Consider the following 18,438-nt stretch of genomic DNA (forward strand, 5'->3'; position numbering starts at 1 on the left):
TAGATGCTGCAGGATGAGTCCTTCCTCAGACAGGATATTTGCTAATGCCTCTGCCAGCCTGGGCTTGTCTTCTCAGGGCCTTTCAAAATGCACACACCCTTCATTCTCATGAAGTCCAGTGGATCAGGTTTTCCTTTATGTGTCATGCTTTTAGTGTTTATCTAAGAATCATTTCTCTAACCCAAGTCATACTGACATCCTCCTTTTCATTCTTAACGCACATTTTACCATTGTAGGCCTTACATTTTGGCTTATAATAAGTTCTGAGGCCGGGCACAGTGGCTTATACCTGTAATCCTGGCACTTTGGGAGGCCGAGGCGGGTGGATCACCTGAGGTCAGGAGTTTGACACAAGCCTGGCCAACATGGTGAAACCTCATCTCTACTAAAAATACAAAACGTGGCCAGGTGTGGTGGTGGGCACCTGTAATCCCAGCTACTCAGGAGGCTGAGGCAGGATAATCACTTGAACCTGGGAGACGGAGGTTGCAGTGAGTCAAGATTGTGCCACTGCCCTCCAACCTGGGCGACAGAGCGAGACTCCACCTCAAAAAAATTAATAGTAAATTTTGAATGGATTTATGTATGTACTGTCATGTACAGATTGAAGCTTCCGTTCATATGCATAGCCCCATCGTTCTAGTACCATTTGTTGCTAAGATTCTCCTTTCTCCGCTGAATTTGCTTACACTTACTTCAAAATAAGTTGAGCATGTATGTGAGAGTCTACTCTGGATCCTCTATTCTGTTCCACTGATCTATTTGTCTATCCTGTTACCACACTGTGACAGAAATGTGCCACATTTCTGAACCTTTATAACACATCTTAGGCTAGGTGCAAAGGTTCACGCCTGTAATCCCAACACTTTGGGAGGCCGAGGTGGGTGGATCACTTGAGGCCAGGAGTTCAAGACCAGCCTGGCCAACATGGCGAAATCCGTCTCTACCAAAAATAAAAAAACTAGCCGGGCATGGTGGTACACGCCTGTAATCCCAGCTACTCGGGAGGCTGAGGTACAAGAATCACTTGAGCCCCAGAGGTGGAGGCTGCAGTGAGCCAAGATCGCACCACTGCACTCCAGCCTGAGTGACAGAGCGAGACTCCATCTCAAAAAAAAAAACAAAAACCCACATCTTGAAGCCAGGCATAGAACTCCCTCTCACTTGACCATTCTTTTCCAGAGCTGTTTTGATGATTGTAGGCCCGCTGCATTGCCACACACTGAAACACAGGCCCATGAGCACACATACATGTACAATACAAATATAAGTGCACACCATGACGCAGTGAGATTTATCCCAGGAATGCAAGGCTGGTTCAACATGAAATATGAGCCAATGGAATTCACCATATAAGCATATTAAAAGATAAAAACATGGCCAGACATGGTGGCTCACGTCTGTGATCCCAGCACTTTGGGAGGCTGAAGCAGGAGGATTCTGAGCAACACAGTGAGATCTGGTCTCTAAATAAATAAAATAAAACAAAAATACATCATCATTTCAGTAAACTTAGAAAAGGCATTTGACAGAATCCAGCAGGCTTATAAAGCTTTTTATTTTTTATTTTTTTTTTTCGAGACAGAGTCTCGCTCTGTTGCCGAGGCTGGAGTGCAGTGGCCCATCTCAGCTCACTGCAAGCTCCGCCTCCCGGGTTCACGCCGTTCTCCTGCCTCAGCCTCCCGAGTAGCTGGGACCACAGGCGCCCACCACCACGCCCGGCTAATTTTTTGTATTTCTGGTAGAGACGGGGTTTCACCGTGTTAGCCAGGATGGTCTCGATCTCCTGACCTCGTGATCCACCCACCTTGGCCTCCCAAAGTGCTAGGATTACAGGCGTGAGCCACCACGCCCGGTCAGCTTTTTAAATTTTTTTGTATTGTTAGTAGAGATGGGGTTTCACTTGGCCAGGCTGGTCTCCAACTCCTGACCTCGTGATCCGCCCGCCTTGGCCTCCCAAAGTGCTGGGATTACAGGCGTGAGTCACCGCGCCCGGCCGCCTGTTTACTTTATTACTAGGGGACTGTATTCCATTCCCATAATCCGGGGGAGGAGACACGCACGAGCCGACACCAGCAGGTGGGGCAGGAAACGCAGCCAGCGCGGAACCGGACGCCCAGGAGCCGGCCCGGAGCTGCCCGCGGCGGGACCGCCGGACAGGACTCGCGGCGCCCCCTCCTGGACGCGGCCGGCGGCGCGCGAGGAAGGAGCCGCCCCGAACGCGCGAGCGAGGCCGGGACTCGGGCGCCCTCTGTCGGCCGTTCTCGCAGGCCGCTCTGGGGGACGGGGCGGGGGGGGGGGGGGCTCCCGGTCACGTGACCTGGAAACCCCGCCCCCAAGCCGAGGGGGCCTTGCGGCCCTAACACGCCGCGCGCTTACTAGGGCAAGGGAGGCGCCGCACGGGGAGGCTTCTCCGAAAGCCGCGCGGGCCTCTCCCGTGTGTCCGCTGTGCAAACCGGTCCTTCCGCCAAAAACCTGCTGTCTGGCTTTTTGCAGGTAAGAACGACCCAAAAGCTAGACGACATTTTCAGAACATGTAAGTACAAATAAGAAGAGGGAAAGTCACCTGCAGTTCACCCCTCAGCAGCGCGCATTCCTTAGATCTCGGTGTTTCTTCATAAAGGAACATGGGCTGATACACATATGAGCTTTATTACTGATTTTTTTTTTTTTTTTAATGGGGAATCTCGCTCTGTCGCCCAGGCTGGAGTGCAATGGTGAGATCTCGGCTCACTGCAACCTCCGCCTCCCGGGTTCCAGCGATTCTCCTGCCTCAGCCTCCCGAGTAGCTGGGATTACGCGCGCCACCACGCCCGGCTAATTTTTTTGTATTTTTAGTAGAGACGGAGTTTCATCATGTTGGCTAGGCTGGTCTCGAACTCCTGGCCTCAAATGATCCGCCTACCTCGGCCTCCCAAAGTCCTGGCATTACAGGCATAAGCCACCGCTCCCGGCCTAGTATTGAATATTTAAAACATACAAACAGGTTTTTTAAAAATAATGAGCCCCAGGCCTGACCTCTCCCCTTAAACACATGCTCAGAGCCCCCCGAGTCGCCCTCTCCCCTCCATCCAGGGTCTCCTGGAGGCCTCTGCCGCCTGAGTTTGGTCTCCGTCCTTCCCGTTCCCTGAGGCCGTGCTCACCCCTACGCCTTCCCAGATGGCCAGGGCCTCTCCTGCGCCTCTGAACGATTTGGAAACGCCGCGCAGTGCGCACCCGCCCGCCAGTTGCTGGTTCCATTCAACAGAATTGGGGTGGGAATTGTCCATATTGAGACGGCGTCGGTTATTCATCTCAGATGCTGTTGACTGCTCCGCTGCCTGAACACCGGCATTTACTCACCGATGCTCCCGTCTTGTCTGACTTTATGCAAACACTGCCACCGCCAGCACACTGCGGACCTCTGTGTGCCCAGACACGGGGCAGACGCCCTGCCAGGCCCAATCGCCCCCCAGCAGTGGCTCTCAGAATTTACACTCCCGCCCCAGGGCACAGGCTCCCTCCCTGCTCCAGAGCTTCACTAGCCACTGGTTCCACTGCCTCAGGCCTCCCTGTCCCCACCCTAGTCATGAGACTACGAAATGGTAACTCACCATGGGTCTAGCTGGCATTTCACCAAGTACTAGTCAGGCATACTTATGCTTGGTCTTGCCTGTTCCTACCCTTTCCTTTTTTTGTTTGTGCGTTTTGAGACAGAATCTCGCCCAGGCATCTGGAGTGCAGTGCTATGATCACAGGTCACTGCAGTCTCAACCACCTGGGCTCAAGCATCCCTCCTGCCTCAGCCTCCCGAGAAGCTGAGACTACAAGCACACACCACTATGCCCAGCTAATTTTTGTATTTTTGGCAGAGACGGGGTTTCGCCATGTTGTCCAGGCTGGTCTTGAACTCCTAGCTCAAGCAGTCGGCCCACCTCAACCTCTCAAAGTGCTAGGATTACAGGCGTGAGCCCCTGCACCCAGCCAAGAGATATTTTCAAAAGCACAATTACAGCCCAGTGCAGTGGCTCGCGCCTGTAATCCCAGCACTTTGGGAGGCTGAGGCAGGCAGATCACGAGGTCAGGAGATTGAGACCATCCTGGCTAACACGATGAAACCCCGTCTCTACTAAAAAATACAAAAAATTAGCTGGGCGTGGTGGCGGGCACCTGTAGCCCTAGCTACTCGGAAGGCTGAGGCAGGAGAATGGTATGAACCCGGGAGGCAAAGGTTGCAGTGAGCCGAGATCACACCACTGCACTCCCAGCCTGGGTGACAGAGCGAGACTACATCTTAAAAAAAAACAGTTAAAATCAGCTGCCCAAAACAGCTCACATAACCCAAATGAAGGCAGAAAAGGGGAGATAAGATACAGGAAACAAATAGCATGAGTGGAAAAATAAAAAAATCTAAATCCAAATATATCAATAATTACATTCAATGCAAATGGTCTAAGCATATTAATCAATGCTTTTCTTTTTTCAAACAGTGTCTTGTTCAGTCACGCAGGCTGGAGTGCAGTGGTGTGATCACGGCTCACTGCAGTCTCAACCGCCTGGGTTCAAGTGATTCTCACTTTATCCTCCAGAGTAGCTGAGACTACAGGCATGCACCACAATGGCCGGCTAATTTCTGTATTTTTTTTTTTCTTTTTTTTTGAGACAGAGTCTCCCTCTGTCGCCCAAGCTGGAGTGCAGTGGCAGGATCTCAGCTCACTGCAAGCTCCGCCTTCCGGGTTCACGCCATTCTCCTGCCTCAGCCTCCCAAGTAGCTGGGACTACAGGCAGCCGCCACCACGCCCGGCTAATTTTTTGTATTTTTTAGTAGAGACGGGGTTTCATCATGTTAGCCAGGATGGTCTCGATCTCCTGACCTCGTGATTCGCCTGCCTCGGCCTCCCAAAGTGCTGGGATTACAGGCATGAGCCACCGCACCCGGCCATTTCTGTATTTTTTGTAGAGATGAAGTTTCACCATGTTGCCCAGGCTGGTCTGAACTCCTGAGCTCAAGCAATCCGCCCACCTCGGCCCCCCAAAGTGCTGGGATTACAGGAGTGAGCTACCTCACCTGCCCTTTTTGTTTTGTTTTGTTTTGTTAAGTAAATTCTGATATTCTCTGTATACATTTTCTTTTCTTTTCTTTTCTTTTGAGACAGAGTTTCACTCGTCGCAAAGCGCAAAGGTTGGAGTGCAGTGGCGCAATCTCGACTCACAGCAACCTTCACTTCTCGGGTTCAAGCGATTCTCCTGCGTCTGCCTCCCAAGTAGCTGGAATTACAGGCATGTGCTTCCATGCCCAGCTAATTTTTGTATTTTTAGTAGAGACGAGGTTTCACCATGTTGGCCAAGCTGGTCTCTGTATATATTTTCTATGTATAATCTATTACTGTTGTAAAACAACAATATATAGTTTTTTGTTTTGTTTTGTTGAGACCGAGTTTTGCTTTATCACCCAGGCTGGAGTGCAATGGCGCCATCTCGGCTCACTGCAGCCTCCGCCTCCCAGGTTCAAGCGATTCTCCCTCCCCAGCCTCCTGAGTGGCTGGGATTACAGGCATGCACCACCATGCCTGGCTAATTTTTGTATTTTTAGTAGAGACGGAGTTTCACCATGTTGGCCAGGCTGGTCTCGAACTCCCGAACTCAGGTGATTCGCTCGCTTTGGTCTCCCAAAGTGCTGGGATTACAGGCATGAGCCAGCACGCCCAGCAATATATAGTTTTAAAAAGCAATCTGGGGGCCGGGTGTAGTGGCTCATGCCTGTAATCCCAGCACTTTGGGAGGCTGAGGCGGGCAGATCATGAAGTCAGGAGTTTGAGACCAGCCTGACCAACATGGTGAAACCCTATGTCTACTACAAATACAAAAATTAGCCTCGTGTGGTGGCGGGCGCCCATAATCCCAGCTACTCAGGAGGCTGACGCAGGAGAATCGCTTGAACCCGGGAGGTGGAGGTTGCAGTGAGCCAAGATCGCGCCACTACACTCCAGTCTGGGCAACAGAGACTCTATCTAAAAAAAAAAAAAAAAAAAAAAGTGGGGGGCGGGGGCCGGGCGCGGTGGCTCACGCCTATAATTCCAGCACTTTGGGAGGCCCAGGCAGGTGGATCATGAGATCAGGAGTTCAAGACCAGCCTGGCCAATATGGTGAAATCCTGTCTGTAAAAATACAAAAATTAGCCGGGTGTGGTAGCGCGCGCCTGTAGTCCCAGCTACTCGGGAGGCTAAGGCAGAAGAAACACTTGAACCCGGGAGGCAGAGGTTGCAGTGAGCCGAGATTGTGCCACTGCACTCCAGCCTGGGTGACAGAGCAAGATCCTCTCTCAAAAAATAATAATAAATACACAAAATAAAAAGAAAACTACAAGATCGGAAGAAAAAAATTTAAAAGACCTAAATAAATGGAGAGACATACCACATTCTTAGATGCAGACATACTGTCATACAGGTATCAGTTCTCGGTAACTGATCTATGGATTCATTGCAATTCCAACAAAATCCCAGCAGGACTTTCTGTAGATATAGACAAACTGATTCTAAATGCACCACACGTGGAAAAATGAAAGAAGACTCACATAACCCAATGTTACACTGACTGTGGAGTAACAGTGTGAGGCCAGCTTGGTGTTGGAGAAGGGGCAGACACACACCGAGGGAAGACGATGGAGATCCCAGAAACGGACGCACGCAAACATGGCTCATGGATTACTGACCAAGGTACACAAGCAATTCAGTAGAGAAAGGAAGATCTGGCCGGGCGCGGTGGCTCACGCCTGTAATCCCAACACTTTGGGAGGCCCAGGCGGGTGGATCACCTGAGGTCAGGAGTTCGAGAACAACCTGGCCAACATGGTGAAACCCCGTCTCTACTAAAAATACAAAATTAGCCGGGCGTGGTCACAGGTGCCTGTAATCCCAGCTACTCGGGAGGCTGAGGCAGGAGAATCGCTTGAACCCGGGAGGCGGAGGTTGCAGTGAGCAGAGATCGCACCATTGCACTCCAGCCTGGGCAAAAAGAGTGAAACTCTGTCTCAAAAAATAAATAAATAAATAAAAATAAAAATAAAATAAAAAAGAGAAAGGAAGATCTTTTCAACAAGCAGTGTGGGAACAACCGGACATTCTTATGCAGAAAAAAATGAATCTTGACCTAAACCTCATAACTTAGACCTATGATCCATTGTGAGACAATCTTGTATAAGTATAAAATATAAATATTGGTGGGGCATGGTGGCTCACGCCTGTAATCCCAGCACTTTGGGAGGCCGAGGCGGGTAGATTATGAGGTCAGGAGAACAGGACCATCCTAGCCAACATGGTGAAACCCTATCTCTACTAAAATACAAAATCAAAAATTAGCTGGGCATGGTGGTGCATGCCTGTAGTCCCAGCTACTCAGGAGGCTGAGGCAAGGGAATCACTTGAACCCGGGAGGTGGAGGTTGCAGTGAGCCAAGATCTCACCACTGCACTCCAGCCTGGTGACAGAGCAAGACTGTCGCAAAAAAAAAAAAAAAAAAAAGACAACTTGGGGCTGGGGCGGTGGCTCACCCCTATAATCCCAGCACTTTGGGAGGCCGAGGCGGGCAGATCACCTGAGGTCGGGAATTTAAGACCAGCCTGGCCAACATGGAGAAACCTTGTCTCTACTAAAAATACAAAAATTAGCTGGGTGTGGTGGCGAGCGCCTGTAATCTCAGCTACTTGAGAGAATGAGGTAGGAGAATCAGAGGTTGCAGTGAGCGAAGATCACCACACTGCACTCCAGCCTGGGAGACAGAGTGAGACTCCATCTCAAAAAGAAAAAAAAAATATATACATATATATATATATACGTGTATATATATATATATATATATATATATATATATATATATATATGACTTGGGTTTTTTCCTTTCTTTAAACAGAGATGGGATCTTGCTATGTTACCCATGCTGGTCTCAAACTCCTGGCCTCAAGTGATCCTGCTGCCTCAGGCTCCCAAGTAGCTGGGATGACAGGTGTGAGCACCACACCCAGCTAATTTTATTTTACAGATGCGGTCTCCCTGTGTTACCCAGGCTGGTCCGGAACCCCTGGGCTCACACAATCCTCCTGCCTTGGCCTCCCAATGTGCAGGGATTATAGGTGTGAGCCAACAAGCCCAGCCAATTTACAATTTTTACATAAAAACATAGGAGAAGGCAGGCGCAATGGCTCAGGCCTGTAATCCCAGCACTTTGGGAATCCAAGGTGGGCGGATCATTTGAGGTCAGGAGTTTGAGACCAGCCTGGCCAACATGGTGAAACCCCGTATTTGTATCATCTGCCAAACATAGGAAAAAAAAAATTAGCTGGGCGAAGTGGCATGCACCTGTGGTCCTAGCTACTCGCTTGAGCCTGGGAGGCAAAGGTTGCAGTGAGCCAAGATTGCACCACTGCACTCCAGCCTAGGCAGCAGAGCAAGACCCTGTTTTAAAAATAACAACAAAAAAAACCCCAACACATTGGACTTCATTAAAATTTAACCTTTTGTCCTGTGAAAGGCCTTAGTAAAAGAAAGAAAAGAACTACAGATATGGAAAAATTTTTTTACTTTGTTTTTTTTTGAGATGGAATTTCACTCTTGTCGCCCAGGCTGGAGTGCAGTGGCACGATCTCAGCTCACTGCAACCTCCCCCTTTTGGGTTCAAGCAACACTCCTGCCTCAGCCTCCCAAGTAGCTGGGATTACAGGTGCCCGCCACCACGCCCAGCTAACTTTTGTGTTTTTAGTAGAGACAGGGTTTCACCATGTTGGCCAGGCTGGTCTTGAACTCCTGACCTCAGGTGATCCACCCACCTCGGCCTCCCAAAGTGCTGGGATTGCAGATGTGAGCCACCGCGCCCGGCCAATGGGAGAATATTCTCAAATCACACCTCTGACAAGGACTCATTCAGAATATGTAAAGAAGTGTCGGCCAGGCGCGATGGTTCACACCTGTAATCCCAGCACTTTGGGAGATCAAGGCGGGCGGGTCACTTGAGGTCACGAGTTTGGGACCTGCCTGGCCAACACGGTGAAACCCCATCTCTACTAAAAATATAAAAATAAGCCAGGTGTGGTGGTGCATGCCTGTAGTCCCAGCTACTCAGGAGAATTCACGAGAATTGCTTGAAACCGTGAGGCAGAGGTTGCAGTGAGCTGAGATCGCGCCACTGCACTCCAGCCTGGGTGACAGAGGTGACAGAGTGAGACCCTGTCTCAAAGAAAAAAAAAAAGAAAAAATCTCAAAAACATAACCAAATTAAAAAACCAGTTTCCAAAATGAACAAAGGGCTGGGTGAAGTGGCTCATGCCTGTAATCCCAACACTTAGAGAGGCTGAGGCAGAAGGATCACTTGAGGCCAGGAGTTGGAGACCAGCCTGGCCAACACAGTGAGACCTGGTCTGTACAAAAAATAAAAAAACATTTAGCGAGGCATGCTGGTGCATGCCTGTAGTCCCAGCTACTCAGGAGACTGAAGCAGAAGGATCACTTAAGCCAGGGAGGTCGAGGCTGCAGTGAGCTACCATCACACCACCACACTCCAGCCTGGGGGACAGAGCCAGACCCTGTCTCCAACAAATAAATAAACAGGCCAGACGCAGTGGCTCACACCTATAATCCCAGCATGATCCTTCCCTTTGGGAGGCCAAGGAAGGCAGATCACCTGAGGTCAGGAGTTCAAGACCAGTATGGGCAACCTGGTGAAACCGTGTCTCTACTAAAAGTATAAAAAATTAGCCAGGCATGGTGGCAGGTGCCTGTAGTCCCAGCTACTCGGGAGGCTGAGGCAGGAGAATCACTTGAAACTGTGAGGCGGAGGCTACAGTGAGCCAAGATCGCACCACTGCACTCCAGCCTGGGCGACAGTGAGACTCCGTCTCAAAAATAATAAAAACAAACAAAACCAAAAATAAGATGAAGACTTGAACAAAAACTTCAGCAAAGGGGACCTGCAGCAGGCACAGCAGCGCCAAGGAGACGCCCAGGCTGTGGCCACCAGCCGACTGCCAACTGAAACCATAACAAGATCCCACAACACGCCCAAGATGAAAATCACGGGCGGCAGGACTGTGATGCATCCCGGCTGAGAAGGCAAGGGGCCCAGCACGCTGGAGAGTCAGGTGCAGAGTCAGGCATGCACCACAGGACCCCGCCCCGTGTCTCCCATAACAAACTGAAAGCCTATGTCCTTGGGGGGCACGGTACGCAAATGCCTATGGAGGAGGCTCCAGTCGTAACAGGCAAGACCTGGCAGCAAACTAAATATTCTTTAGCAGGTGAACAACCTGTGCTACATCCCTACAAAGAAATACTGCTCAGTGGCCAGGCGCGGTGGCTCACGCCTGTAATCCCAGCGCTTTGGGAGGCCCAGGCAGGTGGATCACCTGAGGTCAGGAGTTGGAGACCAGCCTGGCCAACATGGCAAAACCCCGTCTCTACTAAAAATGCAGAAATTAGCCAGGCATGGTGGTGGGCACCAGTAGTCCCAGCTACTGGGGAGGCTGAGACAGGAGAATTGCTTGAACCTGGGAGGCAGAGGTTGCAGTGAGCCAAGATCACGCCACTGCACTCCAGCCTGGGCGACAGAGCGAGACACCCTCTAAAAAAAAAAAAAAAGAAATATTGTTCAGCAAAAATACACAGGCACACACGCCAATCTTCTAATGTTAGAAATTTTGGGACTGGCCGGGCGCGGTGGCTCACGCCTGTAATCCCAGCACTTTGGGAGGCCGAGGCAGGCAGATCATGAGGTCAGGGGCTCGAGACCATCCTGGCTAACACAGTGAAACCCCGTCTCTACAAAAATACAAAAAAATTAGCCGGGCATGGTGGCGGGCACCTGTAATCCCAGCTACTCAGAAGGCTGAGGCAGGAGAATCGCTTGAACCCAGGAGGTGGAGGTTGCAGTGAGCCGAGATTGCGCCACTGCACTCCAGCTTGGGCAACAGCAAGACTCCGTCTCAAAAAAAAAAAAAAAAATTTGCAATGTGCCATGTGGCATTGCTAACCACGGGCACCATGCACAGTGAACTCTGGGACTCACGCATCTTCCCAGACTGAAATCTGTTACCAGTTGAACAGCAACTCCCAGCTCCCCTCTCCAGCCCCTGCCACGGGCCACCCTACTTTCTGCTTCTGAGTTTGACTGCCTCACAGCAGAGGAATCATGCAGAATTTCTCACTTGGCAAAACGATAGGGTAAGGTTTTGTTTGTTTGTTTTTTTGAGACGGAGTCTTGCTCTGTCGCCCAGGCTGGAATGCAGTGGTGCGATCTCGGCTCACTACAAGCTCCGCCTCCCGGGTACATGCCATTCTCCTGCCTCAGCCTCCCGAGTAGCTGGGACTACAGGCGCCCGCCACCATGCCCGGCTAATTTTTGTATGTTTAGTAGAGACGGAGTTTCACCATGTTGGCCAGGCTGGTCTTGAACTCCTGACCTCAGGTGATCCGCCCACCTCGGCCTCCCAAAGTGCTGGGATTGCAGGCGTGAGCCACCATGCCCGGCCTGAAACCCTGCATCTTTATCCAGGCCTCCCTGGATGGATGTTGGGAGAGTTTACGTGTGGCCTTGTGGGATCACTGTGGCCGACTCTCAGCTATCAGAGAGCTCCATCGCTTCATCACGAGGCGGCAACTGGTGGCGAGTCCTGAGCGGGGATGTGATCCAAGGGGCAGGCGGCGCCCAGGACAGAAACTGACGTCACACAGGTGAGTCCCCCAACTCCCTCCAGGCTTCCTCCACCCCCTCGGCAGCCCAGCACGGCCTGTCTATCAGTGGGACCTGGCCAGCTGGCTGCTGGGGGACCTCAGGCAGTGGGCTTGTCCTCAGGGCCTCGGGGCTTCCAGCAAGGGGGACATTCACGGCACCCAGGAGGGCTCCTCAAGAAGGTGAGACACAAGGGCACTAAATCCAGCCCTTTACAGAAGACCCGAGTCCATCGAGGAAGGGGGCCAGCCCCCTCCCCGCGTCTGCATCCCCAGGACCACCCCAGGTGGAGAGGGCTGAGTGTGGTGCCCCCGCGAATGCTCTGACGATCGTCTCGGGCCACAGCGGTGACAGTGACAAGGACCTGTGTGCACCTGTGAGTGGGGCAACCAGGCCTAGCTGGAGAAGAAACACACACATGCACACGTTCACCCACATACACATGCACACACACGCTGCCAATTCAGGGGGTGGAGGACACTGACTCCAGGCCCAGCTGACCTGGGCAGGGCCCTATTGTGATATGTGCAGCCACCCCATGACGTCACCGGTGCCAAGTGCCCGCCGTGTATGGAGCAGTTGGGGACACAGCAGGTGTCCGAGGGGGGCTCTGCGTCCGCAGGTGAGAGGTGGGTCTCAACACAGCTGCCCTCCCCCATGGTATGGTGACAGTCACTACCAGGTGGCCTGTGCTGGCCTCCACGTGGCTGCCAAGGGTCACCCCTGAGCACTCAGCAGGTGCCTGTTCCACGCGGACTGTGCAAATGACTGTCTTGTTCACCTCACGGCGACCCTGTGAGGTGGATATGAACTCACGCATTTGACAGGCGAGACGTCCGAGGCCAGAGGGGAGGAGACAGACCCGACCTTGGCCGTGCTCTCCAGCCCTGCCCTGTGCTGGACCCAACCTAACCTCTGCAGCCTGCCTGCCCTGGACACAAATCTGGCTGAGACCCCAGACCCTGATGGGGCAGAGCCTGGCACTGGAAAAGCCACCAGGATGGGCCCCTGTGGGTGTGGGCAGAGGGTGATCCTCAGTTCAGGACCAGGATGGGCCCCCGTGGGTGTCGGCAGGGAGTGATCCTCAGTTCAGGTTTTTCCCAGAAGATGGGTTCCTGCAGGAGGGGGTCTCAGCAGCTTAGACTTCAGACGCAGTCACTGCTGCTCACTGTGGGAGGGCCAGACACAGAGCCCTCTGTTCTCCGGCAGTTGTGGACAATGAGGGATCCCTGGAGGGACGCCTGGTGGGCAGCAGGAGTCCCTCTTGTGGGTCAGGGTGCGGGGATGGGCTCTCCCTGCACAGCTCTCCCACAGTCTTGTCCTCTGGGATTGGCAGTTTGCAGGGGTGTCCTCAGCATCAGACCAGGGGGGCCACACACGGACCCAGATCTATGGGGCCCAGCCCCGTGAAGATCAGATGGGCTCAGTGGAAAAGCTGACCACATCTGCTTTCCTTTCAGCCAAACCGGGGAGTGTCCCGGCACCCAGGCCTCCGCGGGTAACCCCAGGCATCAAGACCCTCCTCAAGGGGAGGAGCTGGCTCTCCCCTGCACATCAGCGCAGCTCCCGAATCCCAAGGGGTCAGCTCCCACATGGGGGCCTGGTCCTACCACACACTGGCCTGGCTGGGCTGTCCCCGAGGCCAAGGCCTAGTGGCATGAGGGGGCTTCCGTGGAGCCCAGGGCAGCGGGCTGCTCTCTGGAGTCCCCAGGACTCGGGGTGTGGCTGGCCTGTCCCCAGATCAGGACACACCCCAGGTTGTCCAGTGGTTCCCGTGCTGGAACTCCTGTTGAAGCCACCCAGGGACCTGGATGCTTCCCACAGTTCAGCACGGAGCAGGGGTGCTGGGCCCTGACCCCTCCACGTCTGTCCTGGACACCCCAGGACCACAGCACGGGCCCAGCCCTGCAACCCCAGTGGGGCCCTGACACCAGGCCCTGCCCAGCCCCGTAATGACCAAGAGGCAGGTCCAGAGACACCTCCTGCACGGGGTCACCTGCATCTGACCCCCTCGGCAGGCAGTGACCAGCACAGTGTGGAAGGAGCCAGGGTGGCACCTGACAGCCCCAGAGGGCTCCTGGCCTCGGGAAGTCTATCGATGGGGAAGCTGGTCACTCGGAGGCTGCTGGAGAGAAGGGGAAGTGTGGCATCCCTGGAGAGAAGGGCGAGTGTGGCATTCCCTGGAGAGAAGGGCAAGTGTGGCGTCCCCTGGACAGAAGGGGGAGTGTCCCTGCAGCCCTGGCCAGCCAGCAGCATGCCCTGCTAGCTCTCCCCCAACCTCTGGGACAGGGAACCCTGACAGGGCACAAGTCCCCGTCCCAGAGGGGCCTGGCCCAGCCTCAACTCGAGCCCTGGGAGGGGAGGGACACCAGGGGTGCCGTGGGCCCCCAGCAGCAGCCAGGATGACCACACAGGGGACTGAGCCGTCTGTGGCTGTGGCCAGACCTAGAACTTGGCCCAAGGCAGGGCAAGCCCCTTGGAGCAGAGTGGGTGGCGGAGCTTGTGCATACCCAGGAAGGCTGAGCCAGTGACACTACCAGGCTCCAAGAGCAACCAGCCACGAGGCAGGCGCGGGCGAGGGCAGGGCGAGGGCAGGGGCGGGGGAGGGTGGGGCAGGAGCAGGCAGACCAGCTGCCAACCTCGTCCACTCCAGGAGGCAGGGATGGCCAGGCTCCCACACCCTAGTGGCCGCTACCCGACCACCAATGAGGCAGAGGCCTGAGGCCAGTCGGTGCTGGAGCCCTACTTCCAAGGTCCACAGACTGCTTCAGGCCAGACAGCCGAAGAAAACTGGGCACGTGAAGGCCCAGGAGGCGGGGTCCCTATGTCTGCGATTCTTTGCAGGTGCATTTTATGGTGGAAACAAGTCAGGAAAGGTGATGCCTCTCACCGCCAAGAAGGCTCCCAGATAGAGACCAGAGCCGGCACAGATCCCCAACCCCTAAAACCACCTCCCTCTGGAGGACCATGACGCCCTCCTAGTTGGTAGAAGCATAGTAAGCTCTCTGTCCTTATGATCTGCCTGCTTGTCTAGAGCTGTCTGCTGGAAGCTGTGGATACTGGGGCAGGCGGAAAGAGAGAGCACCACAGCCCAGACCCCTGACCGGCCTCTCCCAACCTCCCACTCCCAAAGGCTATGGAGAGCCCAGGGCTGGACAGGCCCGAGGTTCCGACATACCTCATGCCAGACCACACGCGCGCCGTGTCCCACCCTCAGCCAAAAACCAAGGTCAAGACCATCCAATAATTTACTGTGATCCCATCTGCGCCCGACAAGGGCCCACAGAGGCCTGGGAGGGGAGCTAAGGGCTGGGGTTCCGGTGGCATTTGGGATGTTCAAGACAGTCTGTGCACAACCTCCCTGGGAGGGTCTGCGGTCACCTCGGCCCACGGTCCTGGGGTGACTGGGCTCCGGCAGCCCTTCCTTCCTTCCTTGCTTCCGTCCTTCCTTCCTCCTCCTTCCGTCTGCACCTCCTCCCTGCATCCGGCACCTCCATGTCCTGAGCTTGTGCTGGGCGGGGCACAAGGGAGGCTGCTGACCGCAGGCCAGGAGACCAGCAGGGGCAGGGAGCCCGGGGTCATCCGGTGGGCGTGGCGGGGTGGGCGTGGCGGCCGCCCTGGGAGCTCCCCTCACCTGCGTCAGGAGAGCACACACTTGCAGCTCATGCAGCCGGGGCCACTCTCATCAGGAGGGTTCAGCTTCCGCAGCTTGTGCTGCCGGATCTCACGCACCAACGTGTAGAAGGCATCCTCCACTCCCTGGGAAAGGAGGGATGGGATCAGGAGGGACCGGCCTGTGGCCCCCTGCCTGGGTGAGGGGCTCCCTGCTGTGAGATCAAGCCTTGCCTGGCCCGAGGCTCCCAACTCCACCAGCCACTTCCCCAGGCCCACCACACACACGGGAAGCTGGGCTCTGGCCATCTCGAAGCGCCCAGGGCCACCCGCATCATGCTACAGCAGCCCCTCAAAGGTCAGGGTGGCCCAGGACCCTCCTGAACTCCAGGTCGGGCCAGGGTTTGACCACCCTGCACCCAGCTCTCGTCTGAGCTACGGCCAGTGTCCCCGGCAGCCCCACTAAGACTCAAAACCAACAGGTGCCCGTGGGACACTCTGGGGACAAGAGGGGCCGGGCCCCAGGGTCACCGCTCCGGCCTGGCTCAGGGCAGCTCTCCCCAAGGACCTCCGCCTTCCCCGGAGCTGTGTCGGCCCAGGACTGCAGGGCGTGAGCCCAGACCCCGGCCCTTGCCTCCCTCACTGCCCTGCCGTCCCGGGAGACTTACAGCGCGAGGGGCCGCTGGGTCACATGGGTCCCGGGGGGTCCCAGAGGGTCCCGGAGCTGGAGCCAGAGCCAGAGCGGCTGCCCTGTTGTCAAGGGAGAGGGGTCAGTGAGTGCTGCTCCCTGGCTGGGGCGGGGCGGGGCGAGTCCCTGGCTAGCTGTGGGGTGGAGAGCTGCCTCACCTGCCGGGTCTTGGCCGAGGTCTCGATGTAGGGGATGCCGTAGCTTCGGGCGAGGTCTTGAGCCTGCCGAGACTCCACGGTGCGTGCAGCCAGGTCACACTTGTTCCCCACCAGCACCATGGGCACGTCGTCCGAGTCCTTCACCCGCTTGATCTGCTCCCTGAGAGGTGGAAAGTGAGAGCTGGCTACAGGGGCTGCAGGCACAGCTGCATCCAGGACACGCACAGAGAGGACAGGAGGCCCCTGTCTGGACACAGCCGGCCTGGCCCCACCTGTGCCGCGTAGGCTCCCGGGCCAGCCTCACGGGGTTCACCTGTACTGGTGGATGTCCTCGAAAGACTTGGTGTTGTTGATGGCAAACACACACAGGAAGCCCTCCCCAGTGCGCATGTACTGGTCCCGCATGGCGCTGTACTCCTCCTGGCCAGCCGTGTCCAGGATGTCCAACAGGCATGTCTCCCCATCAATGACCACCTGCTTCCGATAGGAGTCCTGCAGGAGAACAGGGCTCAGGGACCTCCTCAGGACCTTCCGAGGGGGGAGTTCACACTGCCAGCCTCTCCCTGGTACCTCTCATGCCTCTCTCATGTCCCCTCCTCTCCTGGGGTGCTGAGACAAGGGACTCCCCTCCTCTAGAGGAAGCAGGAGACGGGCCCACAGCACCATGCAGGGGACCAGGCACTGCAGCCAGCCCTATCCTGGCTGTGTCCTGGGCTCGCCCGCAGCAGCTGCTGGGACCTGGATGGCGGCGCCAGGCTCACCTCTATAGTGGGGTCGTATTCGTCCACAAAGTGGTTCTGGATCAGCTGGATGGTCAGCGCACTCTTGCCCACACCGCCGGCGCCCACCACCACGAGCTTATATTCCGTCATCGCTCCTCAGGGGCCTGCAGCCCGGGGTCCTCCTACAGGGTCTCCTGCCCCACCTGCCAAAGAGGGCCCTGCTCAGCCAGGCCCAGGCCCCACAGGGCAGCTGCTGGCAGGGCCATCTGAAGGGCAAACCCACAGCGGGCCCTAGGCCCCAACGCCAGGCAACAAGGACTGCAGCGTGCCTACCTGTGCAGCTGCAACCCAGCATGCGGGAGGGCCGTCGCCTCGCCCCCACTTACTCTTAATGACCCAGTGAGAGGAAAAGGGAGCCAGCCCTCAAAGGCAGAGCTGACAGCTGAGCGCTCTCAACCACGCACCCAAATTAGAAGCTGCTGGGTCGGCAGAAAGGCTTAAGGGAGGCGCCCGAGGGCTGAGGTTACCGTCCTCCAGAACAGGTCTGGCCACGGCGGAGCGCGCCACGGCGTGCCCGGACAGGCCAGTGCCAGCCTGAAGGCCCCGCGGCGCTGGTGCCTCCGACAAGTATTTGCCGAGCGCCTACTGCGTGCTAGGCGCCGCTGAGGGGTGGGCAAACCCGGGCAGCGCCATGCGCCCCCGGCGGGGAACCGGGGGCATCTTTCAGCCATAAAAAGCTGGAGAACACAGAGGGGCTCCTGGAAAGCAGAGGCTGAGCGACAGGAAGGGGCCGAGAGGCGGCGCGGGAGACCCGGAGAGAGAAAAGACCCTGGGGCTGAGGCTCCCGGTCTGGTCCGCGACCTGTGATGCTGAATCGGGGGTACCCGGGCGTGCCGTGGCCGCGGCCGCCTCCGCCCAGACCCGCCCGGGGGTGAGGGCGCCGGGCCCGAGGCTCCCGGGTACACCGGCGTGGAGACCGTGCCCAGCGCGAGGCCACGGGCGGGGCCCGGATTCCCGCAGGCCCCAGGGAGGAAGGGGCCCCAGCTCGCCCCCGCCCGCCGCAGCCCCCGACGCCCGCTCACCTGTGCCCGCGGGCCCCGCCCGGCCCGGCCCGGCCCCACCCACCCGCCGCCGCCGCCGCCGCCGCCGCCGCTCACGCCCGCCGGCCCCGCACCCCCGGCCCGCGCCGCGCGTATTGCTGCCGCCTGGGGGCGGGGAGGGCGCGCGGCCCGGCCGATCCCCGCCCGCACTCACCGTTCACAGGCGCGACTGCCCCCGGGGCCGGGGCCGGGGCCGAGGCCGGGGCGGGGCGGGGGCGGGGGCGCGGGCGCGCGGTTCGCCCCGCGCATGGGCTCCGTCCGCGGCGGGTGCGGTTCGGGCTGCGGGCGCAGGGCGCGGGCGGCGGAGACTCGGCCGGGCCTGCGCACGCCCCGCCCCGCGCCCGTCCGTCAGCCCGGCGCGGCCTACCATTGGCTGTGCTGCACCGGGCCCCGCCCCGCCCCGGTTGGCTGAGCGGCCCGTCTGTCAGGAGCCGCGGTCGGGCGGGGCTTCCGGGAGCAACGCG

At 56.6% G+C, this 18,438-nt stretch overlaps 1 protein-coding gene and 1 long non-coding RNA gene across 5 annotated transcripts; one reads left to right on the top strand and one right to left on the bottom strand.

The window, feature by feature from the left end:
• The first annotated feature begins 2,355 nt into the window (after positions 1-2,355).
• LOC129048552 (uncharacterized) lies at positions 2,356-14,279 on the top strand. The gene is made up of 3 exons (XR_008510964.1): positions 2,356-2,496; positions 11,518-11,696; positions 11,913-14,279. It is a non-coding gene; the product is annotated as an uncharacterized LOC129048552 (long non-coding RNA).
• A 645-nt stretch (positions 14,280-14,924) lies between these two features.
• HRAS (HRas proto-oncogene, GTPase) lies at positions 14,925-18,295 on the bottom strand. Of its 4 annotated transcripts, XR_010141797.1 has the most exons (7): positions 18,129-18,280; positions 16,914-17,077; positions 16,466-16,644; positions 16,153-16,312; positions 15,975-16,056; positions 15,329-15,453; positions 14,925-15,205 (listed from the first exon to the last, which is right to left on the bottom strand). XR_010141797.1 is itself a non-coding variant. In XM_024255973.2 (6 exons), exons 2-5 carry the CDS (start codon positions 17,022-17,024, stop codon positions 15,334-15,336), a joined length of 570 nt encoding a protein of 189 aa, XP_024111741.1. In that variant the 5' UTR covers positions 17,025-17,077; positions 18,129-18,295; the 3' UTR covers positions 14,925-15,205; positions 15,329-15,333. The 4 variants fall into 4 exon arrangements, 3 of the variants coding, with proteins under 3 accessions (XP_024111741.1, XP_063584387.1, XP_024111740.1); XM_024255973.2 differs by lacking the exon at positions 15,975-16,056 and having other exon boundaries at positions 18,129-18,295; XM_063728317.1 differs by lacking the exon at positions 15,329-15,453 and having other exon boundaries at positions 14,925-15,328.
• Positions 18,296-18,438: the final 143 nt, after the last annotated feature.

This window comes from Pongo abelii, chromosome 9, assembly GCF_028885655.2.
Source record: "Pongo abelii isolate AG06213 chromosome 9, NHGRI_mPonAbe1-v2.0_pri, whole genome shotgun sequence".
Classification (NCBI taxonomy): domain Eukaryota; kingdom Metazoa; phylum Chordata; class Mammalia; order Primates; family Hominidae; genus Pongo; species Pongo abelii.